This window comes from Equus quagga, chromosome 5 (genome assembly GCF_021613505.1).
Source record: "Equus quagga isolate Etosha38 chromosome 5, UCLA_HA_Equagga_1.0, whole genome shotgun sequence".
NCBI lineage: Eukaryota > Metazoa > Chordata > Mammalia > Perissodactyla > Equidae > Equus > Equus quagga.
This window is the reverse complement of record NC_060271.1, coordinates 119,233,863-119,254,346: the sequence shown is the minus strand read 5'-3', so window position 1 is coordinate 119,254,346 and position 20,484 is coordinate 119,233,863. Positions and strand designations below refer to the sequence as shown.

Genomic DNA, 20,484 nt, shown 5'->3' with positions numbered 1-20,484 from the left:
GAATCTGTGAGCTAACTGAGGGAATAGAACTCATGTGCCCTTGAACATGACAATGGTCATAGCAGCCTATTGGTGGAAAAATAAACGTGCCTACGCCAAGATGGTGGGTAAAAGTTGAAGAGTAATCAGAAACTGGTAAATCAGTAAGGGGATGACTTCCAGCAGGAATTTTTTAAATTAATAGACTTTTTAATTGAGTTATAATACATAGAGGTAAAAATCACAAATCTCAAGTGTATAACTCTTGAGTTGTCATGTATGTACTCAACATATTTGTGTAAACAGTGTCCAAATTAAGAAGAAGAACAATATCAGCATCCAGAAATACCTGGCCCACCTGTACACCACCCACTTTTAAAGGAAGAGACAGTTGTCACCATGGAGAGTGGTAGCTGTCGACTTGGAAGGTGGGGTATAATAATCACAGAACTTAAAGGCAGTTAAATCTAGTTGGCCGACAAGCAGTACCTATCTTTGTAATAAACAGTGAACTTGGGAGATGGAGGCAAGACGATCAGTTGGCAGAGAGCAAGGACTGGAGGTGCAAAATGATTTGAAAAGATATTCATTTAATCCTGCTACCTCTCTTTAAAATCTCCTTGGTTTCTAGAACAAACACACATCAGATTTCTGGCTTTTGTTTACTGGTGATACGTTTTATTTGTTAACTTAAGTTTTGTGTTATTTGAAATCAGACTGTTAGTTCTCAATAAGAAGAGATAAATGAGTTAATAAGCATTGTGATTAATGAAAAGGTTTTCAGAGTAAGATGTATTATAATTAAGAGAGATTTTAATCATGTAGGAGAGCCCTCTCTTTAGGAGTTTTCAGGAAGGGAACGTTAGTACCTTGACTTTATGAAAGAGAAAGGGAAAGAAAATAGAATAATATAGTGATTGAACTCTGGCTTGTGTGTCTTTTTTTTCTTTTAACTCATTGTTCAGTGAATGACTCTGACAAAGTCGTATTTTCTTCATGTCACAATGAAAATTTTTATCTTTTCTATTTCCCTTTAACATTTATTAAAAACAATATTTGCAAGATTGGTATGCCGTACACCTGTATGTCCCTTGCCCAGTTTCAGCAACTATAAATATTTTGTTATATTTGCTTTCTCTCTCTCTCCCTTAACTACTAATTCTCCATCTCCTCCTCCTCCACCACCATTTTGATAATGATGACGATGATAATGATGGTGTATCATTTGAGAGTAAGTTGTAGACATTCATGACCCTCACTCCTAAATACTCAATATATATCTCCTACTTAACCACAATATGATAATCAAATTCAGGAAACTTAACGTTTTCATTATTATTAACTTATATATAGTCCATATTAAAATTTCATCAGTTGTCTTATCCAAAACCATAAATTGCATAGTTGTCACGTTTCTTTGGTTCCTTTAACCTGGAATTGTTTATCAGCTTTTCTTTGTCTTCCATGATACTGACATTTTGGAAGAGTACAGGCCATCTGTTTTGTACAGTGGCACTCATTTTGAGCCTGCCTTTTCCATCTAGGTTCCTTTCTAAAGAGACTATAATATGAAACTTTGGAGATTCATAGATTTGTTGCTGAGAATCTTATCTGGTAGAACAAAGCCCAGAAAGATTTTTTTTTAGGAGAAAGTATGTTAAAACATAGTAGGAGCCGGGGCTGGCCCCGTGGCCGAGTGGTTAAGTTCGCGCGCTCCGCTGCAGGCGGCCCAGTGTTTCGTTGGTTCGAATCCTGGGTGTGGACATGGCACTGCTCATCAAACCACGCTGAGGCAGCGTCCCACATGCCACAACTAGAAGGACCCACAACGAAGAATATACAACTATGTATCAGGGGGCTTTGGGGAGAAAAAGGAAAAAATAAAATCTTTAAAAAAAAAAAAAAGTTTTAAAAAAAAAACAACAAAAAAAACATAGTAGGAGCCCAAAATTTCATAATGTAGATTCCTACAGATGATTTAAATATTATTGAAAGAAATTTTATGTATGTGTGCTTGTATATATATATAATCTTAGAATCCAAGATTTAGAAATTTTTGAACAAACATTGGGGTTTATAAAGGCAGAACTTTTTAAAAAATTTTTATTGAGATTATGGTAGTTTACAACCTTGTGAAATTTCAGTTGTACATTATTGTTTGTCACCTGTGTTGTAGGTGCACCATTTCATCCTTTGTCCTCACTCCCCACCCCCTCTTTCCCCTGGTAGCCACTAATCTGTTCTCTTTGTCTACATGTTTAACTTCCACATATGAGTGGAGTCATACAGAGATTGTCTTTCTCTATCTGGCTTATTTCACTTAACATAATGCCCTGAAGGTCCATCCATGTTGTTGTGAATGGGACGATTTTATTGTTTTTTATGGCTGAGTAGTATTCCATCGTATATATATACCATATCTTCTTTATCCAGTCATCAGTTCATGGGCACTTAGGTTGCTTCCACATCTTGGCTATTGTAAATAATGCTGCAATGAACATAGGGGTGCATGGGACTTTTGGAATTGCTGATTTCAAGTTCTTTGGATAGATTCCCAGTGGTGGGATGCCTGGGTCATATGGTATTTCTATTTTTAATTTTTTTGAAAAATCTCCGTAGTGTTTTTCATAGTGGCTGCACCAGTTTGCATTCCCACCAGCAGTGTATGAGGGTTCCTTTTTCTCTACAACCTCTGCAACATTTGTTACCTTTTGTTTTGGTTATTTTTGCCATTCTAGTGGGTATAAGGTGACATCTTAGTGTAGTTTTGATTTGCATTTCCCTGATGATCAGTGATGATGAACATCTTTTCATGTGCCTACTGGCCATCTGTATGTCTTCTTTGGAGAAATGTCTGTTCATGTCTCCTGCCCATTTTTTGATCGGGTTGTTTGATTTTTTGTTGTTGAGTTGTGTGAGTTGTAAAGGCAGAACTTTTGATGTTGAAGGAATAGCACATTTACATTTTAAGGTGAATCACATCTCATAGGAAGTAATTGGTTTTATATTATAATGATCATAGAAGATGTCAAGATTAGGTGTATTATCAGTATTATTTATTACCACATGATGTTTGGACTAAGAATTGAAAAGATCTTCTGTTCATGTGTTTGAGAAGCTTGTAAATACCACCCATGATTTTTAGATGTGGTATAATTTAACATCAGCTTTTCTGGAAAGACTCCTAATGAAGAAACATTTTAATATAGCGGCAAAAGCAAAAAAATTGGAACTCTGTTATTGGCTTTTCTATTTACCAGTTATTTGACTGTAAATTAGTTATATAAGTTAAAACATAGACAGGTTCTGGAGCCAGATTACCTAAGAATGATTTCTACCTCTGCCACTTAGGATGTTGGGCAGATTAAGTAATCTCTCCATGCCTCAGTTTCCTCATCTCTAAAATGGATTATAATGGTACCTACTTCATATTTTATGAATGAATGAATTAGTAGGGTTTATGAGCAAATAATATAAGTTAGATGTTTAGGATTTTGACTGGCGCATAGTAAATCCTATGTAAGTGTTAGTCTTTATCATGTCCTTGTCATCGTCGTTGTCATCAGACCATCGTTTCTTTATTAGTAAGATAAAACCGTTGAGCTCAATCAGTGATTCTGTGAAGTGGAGGTAACAATAATACGCACTTCATAGGGCAATTGTGAGGAATAAATGAGTTAATACATATAAAACACATAAACAAAATATATATTATTATATTGTCATATCCTTTAATTAAATGCTTATTAATGGGCCTATGTATTTTTGTGAACCTTTTCTGAACTTTGTTCGTCCAAAATTCTTTGTTACTACTGACTTTGTATTGTGAAAGTGGGAACAGGCAAGATAGGCATTTTGTGTATTCTAAGTGGCCTGTAGTCAAAAAGTTTGGGAAGCACTGTACTAAATGACAATTGCTGGGAACCCTCTTATTCTGAAATTTTGTAAATCCACATCTCCAGTTTAAAATTTATAAACATTGTTTTCGTTGTTATTCTGTTGAGAACATTGGAAAGTGAAATTTGAGTTTCATTGTTTAGAGAGTCTTTAGTTGGGCATTGTACTAGAAGGGCTATAACTAGATAAATTAGTATTAACATTGAGGAGATATTGATGCTATTTAACCAGCTATTCACCTGAAATGCTTGGGGATTTTTTTTTTCATTTTTCAACGGATATCAATGAAGTTTTTTCCCCAAATATTAATGAATCAAGTGAGATGACTTAGGTTTTAAGCTGGGCTTTAAAAAGCGCGTATCTTTTCTGTAAACTGGGGTGATGGAGATTGTATGTAGAGTTATGTTCTGATTTTAGTCATGCCCATTCTCCTCCAGTTGCGCAGATGACCCTGAAATTAACTGGAGGTTTATCTGACTTGATCATGTTCTGGTGCCCTCAAGATACAATTCCATTGTTTGGCAAATTATTTTGACCCGTGCAGGTCTATTACTTTGGTACTTCTGCTACCTTATAATATTAAAGATCAGATCTCTGTATATGTATTTTTCTTTTATTGGTTTATCTATGTGCATTTAACCATACTGAATTCTGAAATGAGTTTCTAAAATGTTTGAGGGAAATTGAACACCTTCTGATCAGGAGCTTAATTCTTTGTTTTAGATATTGGAGTAATTTTATGTAACAAATGTGGTTATTTGATTGTGGATAATCATCTGTGGGTTATCTGTGTCTAATGCTGATCTTAATTCTCTTCTGGCCCCAGCTTCTAGCTGTTTTTCTCCTCATCAGTATCTGAATCTGTGAAAAGAGGGTGGAGTTGGTGGAACGAGACAGACATTGAAATTTTCATCACTTAATTTTCTCTCTGGGATTGCTGTTTTTTTTAAGGCTGTTGCTGCTTTGCTAGACTGTTATAAACTGTTCTGTGTGCATGCAAGTAAATATCAAATACATATTTTGTTATTTACACATAGACAGCTGTAATTAGGAAAACCGATTTTAATTTTTTTTTCTTTTTAAGGCATACCAACATATTTTTCACGAGTTAGAACAACACAAAAGTAATTTTTGGAAGAATGTACAGCATATCTACAATTACCCAATGTCATTTTAAGATACTAGAATCATCTAGTTTCATAGATTTACAAGGAAATGTTGAGGATATTTTTGCCAAATGATTTTAATAAGATAGCTGGCACAAATGTGTATTTTATATGCTAACTATTTTTCCTCAATCACAAATTCGTACAATAGGAGTATTTTAGCAAGGCAAATATGTTTATTTTTATCTTAAAAATTAAATTTTAAATAAAGTCAATGTGAGGAATTTAAAATATTGGGTTTTAAAACTAGTTTGGTTTTCCTCTTCTTTCTATATACGTGTTAATAGAAAAAAATTAACTTTTACACTTTTTCCAAGCTTGTTCTTTCCATTTAGAAAAAATTACTGCAAAGAAAGAAAGCATTGCCTCTTAATTTGTAGAATAACCTTTTAGTAGTAAACATAAACTTATTAAATACATTGTTTTAAACATTACATACTTTTAGAAGTTAAGTTACCAACTCCTTGATAATGTCTTTATTATTAGCATAATAAATTTAAAAGACTTTATGCAAGGTTTTCTTTTACAAAAAACACTTTAAGAAAAATCTGATATTTACAGAATCAGTGAAATATGATTAAATGATGTCTTTATTTTAAAGAACTCTTTGCTTTGAATCCATCTTTTTGCCTTTGCTTTTTATTCCTGGCCATAGTGGTTGAGATATTGGCAGATCATTTATGGCAGAGGCTTATGGGGGCAGGAGCTCTTCTCTGGGCCAGGGATAACCACCATCTGAGTGTTGGTCCCTGGCTTCATGGGTTCAGAGAGAATTTTTGTTTCCAGATGTTTAGGGAAATACTTGTTCAGTCCTTAGCTTCAAAATATCTGGTTTTTAACAAAAAACTAGGAAGCGTGCAAAGAAACAAAAAAGTATGGCTCACACACAAGAAAAATGACAATTAATATAAACTGTCTTTAAGGGAAGCCAGATATTGTGCTAATCAAAGAAGAAAAAGTAAGATAAGTTGGATTTCGTCAAAATTTAAAACTATTGTTCATCAAAAGACACTATAAAGAAAGTGAAACGGTAGCCCACAGAATGGGAGAAAATATTTGCAAATCATATATCACATAGGGGTCTAGTGCCTGAATATAATAAAGAACTCTTACCAGCGGACAGTAAAAAGACAGCTCAATTAAAAAATCGGCAAAGGACCTGAGTAGACATTTCTCCAGAGAAGATATACAAATGGCCAGTAAGCACGTGAAATGATGCTCTATGTCGTTAGTGATCAGGGATATGTAAATCAGAACCGTAATGAGATACTATTTCACACCCAGTAGGATGGCTATAATTAAAATAAAATTAAAAAACAGAAAATAACTTTTGGCAAGGATATGGAGAAATGGGAACACTTGTACACTGCTGGCGACAGTTTAAGATGGTGTACAGCCACTGTGGAAGACAGTTTAGCAGTTCCTCAAAAAGTTAAAGAGAGTTGGGGGCTGGCCCCGTGGCCGAGTGGTTAAGTTCGCGTGCTCCGCTGCAGGCGGCCCAGTGTTTCGTTGGTTCGAATCCTGGGCGCGGACATGGCACTGCTCATCAGACCACGCTGAGGCAGCGTCCCACATGCCACAACTAGAAGGACCCACAACGAAGAATATACAACTATGTACCGGGGGGCTTTGGGGAGAAAAAGGGACAAAAATAAAATCTTTAAAAAAAAAAAAAAAGTTAAAGAGAGTTACAGTAAGACCCAGTAGTTCCACTCCTAGGTGTTTACCCAAGAGAAATGAAAATATATTCACACAAAAATTTGCATATAAATGTCCGTGGCAGTGTTATTGATAAATAGCCCCCAAAAGGAAAAACCTGGCTGGCCATCAATTGATGAATGAACAAAATGTCATAATCCAAACAATGGAAAATTACTCAGCCATAAAATGGGCAATGAAAATCTTCAAGTCCCTATCCTTTCTTATCACATGAGAGAAATTTCAATTGTCATTGAAATGAAAAGACAAAATTGAAAGCTTCTTTTGGAAAACCCTGGGTTTGAGAAACCCAGTTTGAGAAACAATACTTTATTGCAGCTCTCAGAGTGTCCCTCTCATTGTATCTGTGCTCCTCTGTGCTAATTGCATGGTGAGTATTTTAAAGTATATTATTAGAGTTGTTTAACTAATGGTTACTGATTTTTCAGAATGCAGTTCTCAGCCAAATCTGGGAGATGAATGACAAATTTCTTATGTAGAAATTTCTGACTCAACTGAAAAATAAAGCCCTGACCTATTTCTTCAGCCTCACCTATTTGATTTAGTCTGGTCCATTTGAACAGAGATAGATATGGTTTCGGGTTCCTAAAACTGCTCTCTAGAGATTGCATGAGATTGTTTGGGTATAATTTAGCAACTCTTTTTAAATCAACAGGGTACTTTTACTTAGAAACCTTACCTCTTTTTAAAAGATGATATGCAAATTGATTTCCTGAAACCAACATTTCTTTTCTTAATGAACCCTATTTAAGTACCCTTGCTGCCAAATATAAAGCCATTCCACAAATAGAACAGCTATAATAGTTTTCACTCATCAGAGGTTTTGCATTCCACTATCTGTTTATTGTGTTTTGTAAATAGAAAGCAGTTAATGCCAGAATCATATCATCAGCAAATTGTTGCTGACTCTCTCATAGCTTCTTGACTACTGCTTCTTATTTTGGTGGGCCAGCTGCCTGGCTGCTGTTGAATTGTTATCTGCTGTCTCCTCAGCTCCAGAAGCTCAGATAAATTTAGCAGATATCAATCTCTAGCCAGTAGTCTGAGGGTAGCATAGTATGAGGAATCTCCTTTTAAATCCAGATTTATTTGTTGCTTAAAATTATCCAATATGTGAGATTGTATTATTTAGGTTTACAATTGTATAACTGCAACTTGTCTTTGTGTCTCTGCAGTACTGTGAAATATTGTAGGAGGTTTCTCCAAAATAGTAGATCTTTATACGTTTTCAAAATTGGAAGAGATGTTTTCCAATTTCTAGACCAAGAAGGTAATTTTTTTTTTCCGTTGAAAACAGAGGAACAAGGATTTCAAGAAAGCTCAATTTCTCAGGTATAGGAAAGAATTCCAACGTGTTATGAAAGATTCCAGAAAATGTTTAACGATAAAAAAATCTTAAATATCCTTTAAAATTTTTAAATGTCATCGTTAGTAAAATAACTTACTTTTAACTCATCACCTATTTTAGCTTCTATATCTTTTCGGCATTATGTTAGATATTGGATATACGGTAAAAAGATCTAGTAACTAGCTTTAAGTTCACAGTCTAGAAGGGGAGACAAACAAGAGAATTACAATTTATAGCATATTATAAAAAGAAATATGTGCCCAGGAGTATTTTGAGTCAGTAGAATTCAGATGGGTAAGTTCTCAGATGGATATAACCTAATGTCTTTGGAGGCAGAGAAGATGGCCAGCTAAGGAAACAAGAAGTGGCCCTTAAGCATGAAGTGGGAGTTAGCTAACTCTTTTCTTTTGGATTTTAGCAAACTCTAAAGTCTTATCTTTCATTTTCTTCCCTGTTCATAATTTCCTTCTGTCTTTTATTTCTACTTTTGCTTAAAAAAGTTTAGAGTTGATGCTTCTTCATTATCATAAATTTATTGCATAATTTCATTTTTATATTAATAATTTAAAAATATTTACATTGTATTTCCGTGTGAAAATAAAATTAAGTGGCTTCTTTACTTCTGTGATATTTGGTTAACCTCATTTATGCGTTTGTGAATCTCCATAGGAAAAGAAGGTAGCAGTCTTATTTATTAGAGTAATATATCACTTAGCTGATTCTTCTTGTTTTGTGTATGGATTTCAGAATGGATGCTAACAAAACTATTCTCGAATCTTTCAACATCTGTTTTATTGTGGTGATTGTTGTTGCACGGCCAGCATGTTTGCCTTTGCATTGAAGTTTTCCACCTTAACCTGTAATTATTTTCTTTATCATAGGTCCTTCCTCTTCCCCCGAGAAGAGGTTTAACAAATGTTTTAAACAGATGTTTTTTAATGATGACATCAATCCCTAATGCAGCTCATTTATTTATCATTAATAAAAATCTGGAACTTAAAGTTCATCATGTTTTATACATGTTGAGTTTGAGGTGACAGTGGGATATCCAAATGGAAGTCCACTTAGCAGTTGGAAACTTAGATACCAAATTACTGAGATGAGACAGAATACACTTATCCTTCATAGAAGAAGTCTTAGAATGAAAATCAGATCTTGTCAATCCTATGTTCTTAACCCTCCAATGATTGCCTGATTCACTCAGAGTAAAGCTGTAGTCCTTAAAATGGGTTTTAAGGCCTACCATCTTGTAGCCTCCCATTCTCTCTCTAACCCATCTCCTACTCCCTCACTCCCCAGTTCTAGCCACGCTAATTCCTTTCATGTTTCTCAGAAAACATAGTTATGCCCTGGCCTTAAAGCTTTATGGCCCTCCCCTTTTCCCTTGCCAGAAGAACTCTTCCTCCAAATATCATTCTCCCTCCTTCAAGTCTTTGTTCATATCTCACCTTCTCAGTGAGGCCTTTCCTAATTACTTTACTTGAAATTGCTGTGCCTCACTTTCCACACACCTAAGCCTCTATTTTTGCCTTATTTTTCTCCATAGCACTTATCATCTTCTAATATAGTACATAATTTACTTTTTTATTTTTTTATTGTCTCTTTCCCTCACAATAGAATGAAGTTCTATAAAGACAGAGATTTTTATAAATTTTATTCACAGCTGTATCTGCATACCTAGAACAGAGACTGGTATATAGTAGGAGCTCAATAAATATTTGTTGCTAACTTAAGTTGGGCTACCCACGTTAAGATCAATTTAAAGTTTTCTGACTAATTTGCTGAGAATATAGAATATTACCAAGGATTTTCTTTTTAAAATCTTTTCTTAGGGTTGAAACTAAAATTAACATATATAATCTATATATGTATATAGTCATGCACCAAAAAATGACATTTCAGTCAATGATGGACTGCATACACGACGGTGGTCCTGTAAGATTAGTACCACATAGCCTATGTGTGTAGTAGGCTATACCATCTAGGTTTGTGTAAGTATAGTCTATGATGTTCGAACAATAATGAAATCACCTGACGACGCATTTCTCAGAACATATACCTGTCGTTAAGTGACGCTGACTGTATATAGATATTATATAGTATATAGCATATATAGTCTGTTTATGTATAGATTATATATATGTAATGTATAATACATAACTTATATAATTATAAACACTTGATTAGACACGCATTTAGTCCCTCATTCACCAAATTCTATAATAGACACATAATAGGTGAGAGCTGATGCAAACTTTGTATATTACATTAAGAAGGTTGAATGAATCCTCATTCACTAAATGAGGATTTAGTGAAGGGTTGTAAGCAAGAGACTGACATGATTAGACTTACATTTTTGATAGCCTACTCTGGTAGCTTAGGGAGACCATCTGGGAAGCTATTTTACAAGTCCAGCAAGAGATGATGAGAGGAGAATATGAGGAAGGGATGGATTTTAGAAATATTTAGGAAATAAAAATTGACAAATCTTGGTGTTTGTCTGCATGTGGGGTATGAGATAAGAGGCTAGAATGACTCCAGTGTACCAACTGAGAGGAGAAAATACATGAAGAGGAGATGTTAAGTAATTTTGGAAAGTTGAGTTTGAAGTGCCTGTGTGACATCTGAATGCAGACGACTGGTGAAGAGTTGGATTATGGGTCTAATCTGGGCTAGTGATGGAGATTTGGGAGTAATCAGTATTGAGATGTTTTTTGAAACCATGTTGAGTGAGTGATATCACCCCAGAATAATGTATAATAAGAGGGAAAAAGAAGCCTAGGACATTATAACCTTGAGGAATTCTAACCCCAAAGAATTAGGCAAAAAGTACTGAGAATAAGGTAAGAAGAAAACTGCACTAATTCTCCTTTTACAAGGGTAAATGGAGTGAAAGAGAATGGAGAGGTGTGTTGTTTGACAATAGTAAAAATCCAAAAGGTAGTGATGAATATAAGGCCAGGGATAGGATTCTGAGTTTCATTAGGGATTCAGCAGAGAATAATGGTTGATAGGGACAGATCGGAAGGGATCTTTATGTGCAGTCACCAACTGGCACAACATGTGAGAGGAGACCTGGCTGGTGTGCTACGGGAGATGACTTTGTGTTCTCTGGCATCTATACCAAGATCCTAACATAGACTAAACATTTGATCTTTGTCGTCTGACTACATGAACCGAAGGTTAGGAGTATAGAATTCAAAGTTGGTGAGTACAGTTCAAAATCCAAATCTAGTTATATTGCTTTAACTTTAATCATATATGTATCGTTTATTTTCCTATCTATATAAAATCCTAAGCCTTATGGGTAAAAGTTGTTTTAAATCCTTTTGTGAAGTAGAATCCAAAATAGGTAAATATAAAAAATAATTTCTCTGACTCCCAGTTATACATTCAACTTTTATGTTTACATACAAAGTGATTTTTTTCTTTGGAAAAAACCTCAGTATCTAATTATTCTAACAATATTTTTTATCCTAATTGATCTCTACAGTTTCATAATGGAGTATTAATTTCATTTTAAAGATACAAAAAAGAAAGTGTAGAAACACTAAATAGCTGATGACTCCTGTGCTTTTGTATAGATGTGGATGCTTTTATGATGGCTGTAATTTATCCATTCATTGAGAGACTACAATGCTTAGATATTTTCTAACGTAAGGGAGCTTCCTCCTCCTGATGGTTGGAAAGTTCATCAGGCTAGATTTCTTATTGTTGTCTTTCCTTTTTAGGTGTGAAGTTTTTCAACATGAGTGGCCTCGGGGACAGTTCATCCGACCCTGCTAACCCAGACTCACATAAGAGAAAAGGATCGCCATGTGACACATTGGCATCAAGGTAGGAACACTCTTTTCTTAGTCTATTTCTGGAAGAGCTGCTTTATCATTTTCATTGCCACTTTAGAGCTTTTGTTTCATCTACTCCAGGTTTACTGGCCTTCTTTGAGGCCCTCGTACTCACTGTGTTCTCTTCCTTCTTCAAGACCTTTATACATGCTGTTCCCTCAATCCAGCTTGCTCCCTCTTGATTTCCTGTAGTCATCACCTATGCATTCTCCAGATTCCAGCTTATTCATTAGTTCCTTAAAGGGAGCTTTCTCCTCCTTCCTTAACTACTAGGTCAAATCTCCCCCATTTATATATCTGTCTCACATATATTTTTATAGCTCCCATCCATAATTGCAGGTTTTTATAATTTTTGTGATTATTTCATGAATCCCTGGCTTCTCCACTACACTCTAAGCTGCCATTTGGTAAAGGCCTTCCCTGTTCTTGCTCATCATTTTATCCCAGCTCCTAGCACAATGTGTGGCTTAAATATAGTAAATATTTGTCTAATGAGTAAATAAATCTATTGTACTATTTAACTGCTATTTTAGAATATTATGATATTAGTGGAACTAAGAAATATATTGTTATAATATCGGATTTTAAAGAATGATTATTTGTGGAATTAAACATTTGTGTATTATAAGAAATACAATCACCTTAAATAGACTGAAAGACACTTAATGCTAAGGAGACTCTAACAAATGCCAGATAGAGAAGAGACCTCTATCACAGCAAAGGTGCAGCTTCCTACCTGAGAGGAAAAGAGTGGGGAATTCCATTCCATCTTCTAGGATCTAGAGTAGAGTTTCTCAACCTTTGTAATATTGTCATTGTCAGCCAGATAGTTCTTTGTTGTGGAGAGCTATCCTGTATATTGTAGGATGTTTAGCAGTATCCCTGGCTTCTACACAGTAGGTGCCAGTAGCATCTTTATATCAGTTATGATAACCAAAATGTCACAGCAGTTGTGATAATCAAAAATGTCTCCAAACACTATCAGATGTCCTCTGGGGGTGGGGAAGGCAGTATGGCCCCCAGTTGCTAATCACTGACCTAGACAGTAAAGTGGCAGAAGACTCTTCTGTCGTTAGATTATATGCTTCTTTCTCATGGGGGGAAAAAGAAAGAATTTTAACAGGAGAGTGCCAGGACTCCAGGCTGGAGAAAGAAAAGCGACTATTTTTCTTAACCTGTTCAGAGAACTCTCATAGAGATGATACCCTAAATAGTCATAATCACAGGTAATATCCAGATGCTAGCAGGAATGTTGATATGAAGATACAATCCAGATTTGTGTTGTCAGCCTTAGTGTTCTTGTTTATATCTATATATAAAGCCAGTCCTTCTTAAAGGAAAACTTTAACTTTAAACTTTAATAAAAAAAACTATTACCTCTTACAGTTAATTTTTTATTTGGGGAAATTTTTAAATCTGTAGAAGAATAGAGACTAGGACACTAGTCTAGTCCAGGACACTTAGTCTAGGAAACTAGTATACCTACTACATACAATTGATCATATTTTTCTGTATTGTTAGTATTTTGTTAATATTTTATCATAGTTCCATAGTCTTGTTTAAATAAAAGAGACAAAATAATGATTAAATTGATTTGTCTGCAATTAATTCCTCCAATCTGTTTTTAATAATTATATATATAAGTATCCATAAGCAATACAGAATGTTTATTACCTTTACATAAATTGTATAATACTGTATATATTTTAATACAATATACTTTTTTCAGCATGGATCTTGAGATATAAATATACATAGATTCATTCAGTCCTATTAACTTTTGATTAATATCGTATTAATCAAATATACGATGTTTGAAAAATCCATTTCCCTACAGATAGACATTCCCTGTAGATCAACACCTTTTTGTTATAAATTTTCACTGTTAACAGCCAGCACTGCAGCAGACATCCTCATACACGTCCTATTTTATGCATAAGAGTTTCTTTAGGATCTGAGCACATTTTTATGTTAACTAGGTAATTACCGCATTGCTCTTCAAATGACACGCACTGAGAGTTCCTCTTTTCTCACATCCTAACCCACACTGTTTTCTGCTCACTTTCGCTTTTTGCCAGTCTGATGATTGTGGGGTTATAGTTTTAAGTACATTTCCCTGATAATTAGATAAGTTGATCATGATTGTTTTTCTTTCCCATTCTGTTTTCCTCGTATGTGAATTTCCTGGTTGTGTCTTTTGCCCATATTCCTGCTGGGTTGTTTGTCCTTTTTCTTTTTATTTGTAAGAGGTATTTTTAATTTTCTAGTTAATAATCTTTTTTGCTTTTATTTGATGCAAATATCTTCTCCAGCCTGTTTAACTCTGTTTGTGATGTCTGCTGACATACTTTAGAACTTCAGGTTTTTCATGTGTCAAGCTTTTTTGGGGTCTTGTTTAAGAATTTTTTCCTCTATTCCAAGGCCTTAAATGTATTTTTATATTTTTTCTTCTAATACATATTTGTAGTTCTAATTAATTTGGAATTTATTTTTGTGTATAATATAAGATAGGGACCTAATTTAATTTTTTCCCCATATAGAACATCAGTGATTGTAACCCTATCCTTTCCCTGCTTTTATGCTGTTACCTTTATCATAGTCCAAGTTCCTGCGTAGATAGGGATCTGGTTCTGAACTTTCCTAGGACAATCACCTTGATATTTGATGGGGCAAGTCACTCTTCTTGTTATTTTTCAAAATTGTTTTCTCTGTTCTTAGCCGTTTATGCTGTCATATAGATTTTAGAATCAGTTCTTTAAGTTTCCCCTAAAAAAATCCTTCTTGGATTTGGATTAGAATTTCATATACTTTTATCAATTAAATTGGGGAGAACTGACATTCTTATGATGTAGACTTTAGATTCTAGAGTGTTCTTGTTTATGAATATAAGGCTTTTCATTTATTGAAATCTTCACTGTTCTTCAATAATAATTTATAATCTTCCCCGTGAATGTCTGGCCCATCTTTACTTGAGATATTCCAGGGTACCATAGAGGTTTTATTGCTTTTGGGAGTGGTATTGTTTTGTCTATTGTATTTTCTAATTGGCAGTTATTAATGCATAGGCATGCTAATAATTTGCGAGTATTGATCTCAAATACATCCGTTGCTCTCAATTTTGTTATGTGTTTTAATGGCTTATCTGTAGACTCTGTTTGATTTTTTGGTGTGTACATAATCATGTAATTACAAATATCAAAATTGTGATTTATTTTTCTCTTCTTAGATGTCTTAAAGATAATTATCTTAGCATGTTTGCTTTAAAAATATTTGGAGGCATCATCTCTTTCAGGTTTATAAGTAATGGGCTTCAGTTTTAATAAAGTGATATTTTTGATGTGGTAAACTAAACATTTGTGATTTCGAAACTGATTGAGTTTGTGCATGAATACCACCTTGTACTGTTTCTTTTGGTTTTATTATTATATACTGTTTCCTCAGATTGTGAACTCATTAAGTATAAAGAGCGTATGTTAGACCTCAGGGTATTCTCAGCCCTGTGTACAAGAGCCCTGGATAGGGGTATTGCTCAGTAATTGTTTGGTGGGGTGAGATGCCGCATATTCCGTTCCTTAACTCTTCCGGGAGAATGAGGATTAAAATGCCAATCTTAAAATGGTGGGTAGCTCTGCCTTCTACTTGTTTAACATTTCTAATTCAGTTCAACAAGAGCTTGTTAAATGTCTACTATTCAACCAGCATCATGTGTGTGATGTTATAAGGATGTAAGTGAAGTGTGAGACATGTTTTCTTATGTCTCACAGTCTCTCTTATGATGTCAAGGAGTTTACAGATCTGGTCATGCCACTTGCTCTTCTTAAACCCTTCTGGGCTCCCCCTTGCTCTGAAAAGAAATAATCATAATCCAGGTGATGATAATAGATAACATTTATTGAGCTAATAGTGTATGCCAGGAACTCTGCCAGCATGTTAATGCATCATCTTTTTTAATCTTCACAAAACCCTAGGAGATAATTAACGTCATTATCCCAATTTTCGGATAAGGAAATCAAAGTTTAGAGAAGTTAAATTACTATTAAGTAACTTGTCCAGGATTACATAGCTAGTAAATGACAGAGGAAGTTTGAATTTGTGTTTTTAAGCAATATGCATGCTTTTTACCATGGCGTACAAGAGCCCTTGTGATCTGGCCCGGACCTCAGCTCTTGCCCTTTTATTTCTTATCACACTGAACTACTTACAGGTTCTTTAACTTGACATTTCTCTCTTACTTTGTACCTTTGGAAAAAACTTTTTTTTTCTTTCAGGAAACCAGTTTCTCCCTACGACTAGGTATAGACATCTCATTCTCCAGGTCTAGGTGCCATCTCTATGCTCTTCTATGGTATAATCTTGTCACATAGTATTGTAACAGCCTGTTCTTTTTCTTTGTTTTCCGAACTAATTGGAGGCTGCATCTGATCTACTCCTGGATCCTTAGGATGTAGTACATGGTTATCTGGCACATAATAAGTATAGAAGCATTTGTTGAGGAAGCTAGTAAGTTGAAAAAAAAATGTGAGAAGATAACTCATAGTAGCCTTAACTACTGTTAATGTATGTATGCAATATAAATGGAAATAAAGTGGGTTAGTGAGAGGAGAAATGTAGGTGGCCCGAAGTAATAAAGAAAGCTTTCTTTTCCATTAAGGTAGAATTTTTTTGTCATTTCCACCCTTCCTTAAGTTTTGACTTTATTTGAGCATATCTGTTCTCATTTTCTATCCTTGCTTATTAGTTTGAGATGGTGGTAGTGATTTTCCTAGTCTCATCTTAAGTCATTTTATAGACACCGTACCATTTCATTACTCTTAGAGTCTTGCTTCCTCTGTCACCTCTCTGCCTATCCTGCCCATTCTATCACTTTACTTTTTCTTTTATGCTACAGTGGTTTCAAGTGTTTCAATTTTATGTAAAGCTTAATGTCACACACCAATTTGGGAGTCCCACTAAGTGAATCCAATTTAGTCACATTGAGACTTAGATCCATAGATTTAAACAGATGATACTTTAGACTGAATCTACTAAATAAATCTAGTATCAATTAGGTTGTCTAATGTAAAATCAGATGTTCTTGAAAACACTCTCAGGTTGCAGAGCTGGAGTTCTCTAAAACCTTGTATATGTCAAAATTTATGTTACTCATTTTCTTCGTGCCTCATTTTCAATGCCTTGGTGTGAAATTAGTCAAAATGTCTTGCTGCATGTACTTGCTGTGAAAGTTGTGAGATAAAGTTTTACTAAGTAAAATGAGACTAATTCCTTAATAATGAAATATTCAAAAGATATGGAATGTGTAATTGTTATAGTTTTAAAATTTGGTTTTGTTTTGGGATGTGTACCATTTAGCAGCATTTTGTTTTATGTAGGTAAATACATTTGATTAGTTGACTTGGTTCTTTTTAACTTACTATGTTGTTATGTAAATGATGTCACTTTTATAGTCTTCTTTTAATCAAGAAAAGTAAATGGTATTTTAATTGTTGCCAATTATGAACTTTTTAGCAACTGATCTTTCCTTCTTTTTTCTACCACTTTCATATACAGCCAAATGATTTTTTTTTTTTTTTTTGGTAAGGAAGATTTGCCCTGAGCTAACATCCATTGCCAATCCTCTTTTTTTGCTTGAGGAGGATTAGCCCTGGGCTAACATCTGTGCCAGTCTTCCCCTATTTTGTATGTGGGATGCCTCCACAGCATGGCTGATGAGTGGAGTGGGTCCACACCCAGGATCCGAACCTGAAAACCCCAGGACACTGAAGCAGAGTGTGCAGAACTTTAACCACTCAGCCAGGGGTCAGCCCCTCAGCCAAATTATTTTGATTGCTGCTTATAAAACAAACAGCTACTTGTGACCAGTCTCTCTTATGATGTTAATTTGACAATAGAAAAATTCATCTTAAAGTAATACTTTATTGTCTTTGTATGTGTTACATAAAACAAGTTGCCTGATGACTTGGTTATAATAGGCCAGGGGTAAAGACTGGAAAACAAAAATGAACCATAAGCAGTCAACATATTTGAATGAATGTAAAGCACTAGCTGTTTGCATTGATGTCCTTTACTCTCATTATTTTGCTTTAATATAAATCGAGTTTGGTTTTATTACTTTTTTAAAATTTATTTTTATTTTTTTTATTGAGGTCATAATGGTTTATAACATTGTGTAATTTCAGGTGTACGTTATTGTTTATCAGTTTCTGTATAGACTGCATTGTGCTCACCACCAATAGTCTGATTTTTATCCATCGCCATACACATGTGCTCCATTACCCCTTTTGCCCACTCCCTAACTCCTGTCCCCTCTGCTAACCACTAATCTGTTCTCTTTATCCATGTGTTTATCTACCACATATGAGTGAAATCACACAGTGTTTGTCTTTCTCTGTCTGGCTATTTTGCTTAACATCGTACCCTCAAGGTCCATCCATGTTGTTGTGAATGGGAGGATTTTGTCTTTTTTTATGGCTGAGTTGTATTCCATTGTATATATATACCACATCTTCTTTCCCCAGTCAGTTGAAGAACACTTGGGTTGCTTCCATCTCTTGGCTATTGTGAATAATGCTGCAGTGAACATAGGGGTGCATAATTCTCTTTGAATTGTTGATTTCAAGTTGTTTGGATAAATAATGATAGCTGAGTCACATGGTATTTCTATTTTAAATTTTTTTTTTTTTTTGCTGAGGAAGTTTTGCCCTGGGCCAACATCTGTTGCCAGTCTTCCTCTGTTTTATATGTGAGCTGCCACCACTGCATGGCCACTGACGAGTGGTATAGGTCTGCACCTGGGAACTGAACCTGGGCTGCCAAAGCAGAGTGTGCCAAACTTAACCACTAGGCCTTGGGCACTGGCCCTCTTTTTAATTTTTTGAGAATTCTCCATACTGTTTCCATACTGGCTGCACCAGTTTGCATTCCCACCAGCAGTCTATGAGGGTTCTCTTTTCTCCACATCCTCTCTAACATTTGTTAACTTTTGTCTTGTTAATTATATCCATTCTGACAGGTGTAAGGTGATATCTCATTGTAGTTTTGATTTGCATTTCCCTAAGAATTAGTGATGTTGAACGTCTTTTCATGTGCCTGTGGGCCATCTGTATATCTTCTTTGGAAACATATCTGTTCATATTTCTGCCTATTTTTTGATCAGGTTGTTTTGTTGTTGTTGAGTTGTTTGAATTCTTTATATATTTTGGAAATTAACCCTTTGTTGCATATATGATTTGCAAATATTTTCTCCCACTTGGTGGATTGTCTTTTCTTTTTGTTCATGGTTTCCTTTGCCTCGCTGAAGCTTTTTAATCTGATGTAGTCTGTATTTATTACATTTATCAGAACTTAGAAGTAGATGATTTTTTCTTTTTAGGACAAAGTTGTATATAAAAGACACTGTTGTCTGTACCTTTGTCTCTAATTATTGATTTATTGTTATTTTTATTTTACTTTTTAGGTGGATACTTTTTTCTTTTTGATGAGGACCAACTAATGGTCTAATCATTATAAGAATCAAATTTATCAGATTTCTAATTATAACTTACTCGAATTCTAGTATACTCTGCCCTGCTTAATTTACAATAGTTATTTGAAAATTCAGATTTTCTATTTTAAGGAGTTATTGTTTAGAATGTAAAATAATTGCAAATGCAGCTTGTATATGTACTGTGTACCTCCTTTTAATGTCTAGTATTCATTGGTTATTTGAAATATTCAGTGTATACACATCATTGAGGAAATACATCTGTGATAGCAGTCATTCTCTATGTATTTTAGCCAGAATTGTTTTCTGCACTTTGATATTTTGTGGTATCTGTTTTTTAGGTGTGAATTTAAATTGTTTTCTAAATCTGGTTTTATATTCTGGATAAAAACAGATCTCTCTAAATGTATAGACATTAAATACTTGATCAGAGAAGGAAATATGGTAGTAGAAATGTACACTAACTGGATTTTCTTTGTGTAACAGCACTGAAAAGAGGCGCAGGGAGCAAGAAAATAAATACTTAGAAGAGCTAGCTGAGTTATTGTCTGCCAACATCAGTGACATTGACAGCTTGAGTGTAAAACCAGACAAATGCAAGATTTTGAAGAAGACAGTCGATCAGATACAGCTAATGAAGAGAATGGAACAAGGTAAAAAAACCAAACAACCCTCGTGGCTGCGTGCTTTGTTATTAACACATTTACAATATGCAATTTTTTTTTTAAGAAATTGCATTGAACTTCGTGATTTTATTAAAGAAACATTTTTGTTTAGATGCTGTTTATTTTAGAAAGTGAATCTGAGAGCTTTCTTGTTACAACAAAGTGGCGTATTAACTTGAACGCTGGTTGCCTTGGGAGATTATGGGACCCAGTATCATGGGAGATTGATTCAGGAGGCACAAGTTGTGATGTCAGACCTGAGGCTCTGGCATAGAGTTGAAAGACATTAACTCAGTAATGGGAAATCCTTCCATCTGAATAATAAGCTTGTCTAGGCTCTGGGTGAGAGAAACAGCCTCCTCTGAGAAAACAGTGATGTATTTTT

At 34.7% G+C, this 20,484-nt stretch overlaps 1 protein-coding gene across 10 annotated transcripts in view; it reads left to right on the top strand.

Moving 5' to 3' along the window:
• Positions 1–20,484, top strand: part of NCOA1 (nuclear receptor coactivator 1) — a 250,473-nt gene that overhangs the window by 144,649 nt on the left and 85,340 nt on the right. For all 10 annotated transcript variants that reach the window (XM_046661263.1, XM_046661261.1, XM_046661260.1 and 7 more), the window contains 2 exons: positions 11,841–11,946; positions 19,921–20,087. In XM_046661263.1, coding sequence (XP_046517219.1) covers positions 11,858–11,946; positions 19,921–20,087 — 256 coding nt within the window. In that variant the 5' untranslated portion in view covers positions 11,841–11,857. The remainder of the gene's footprint in view (positions 1–11,840; positions 11,947–19,920; positions 20,088–20,484) is intronic.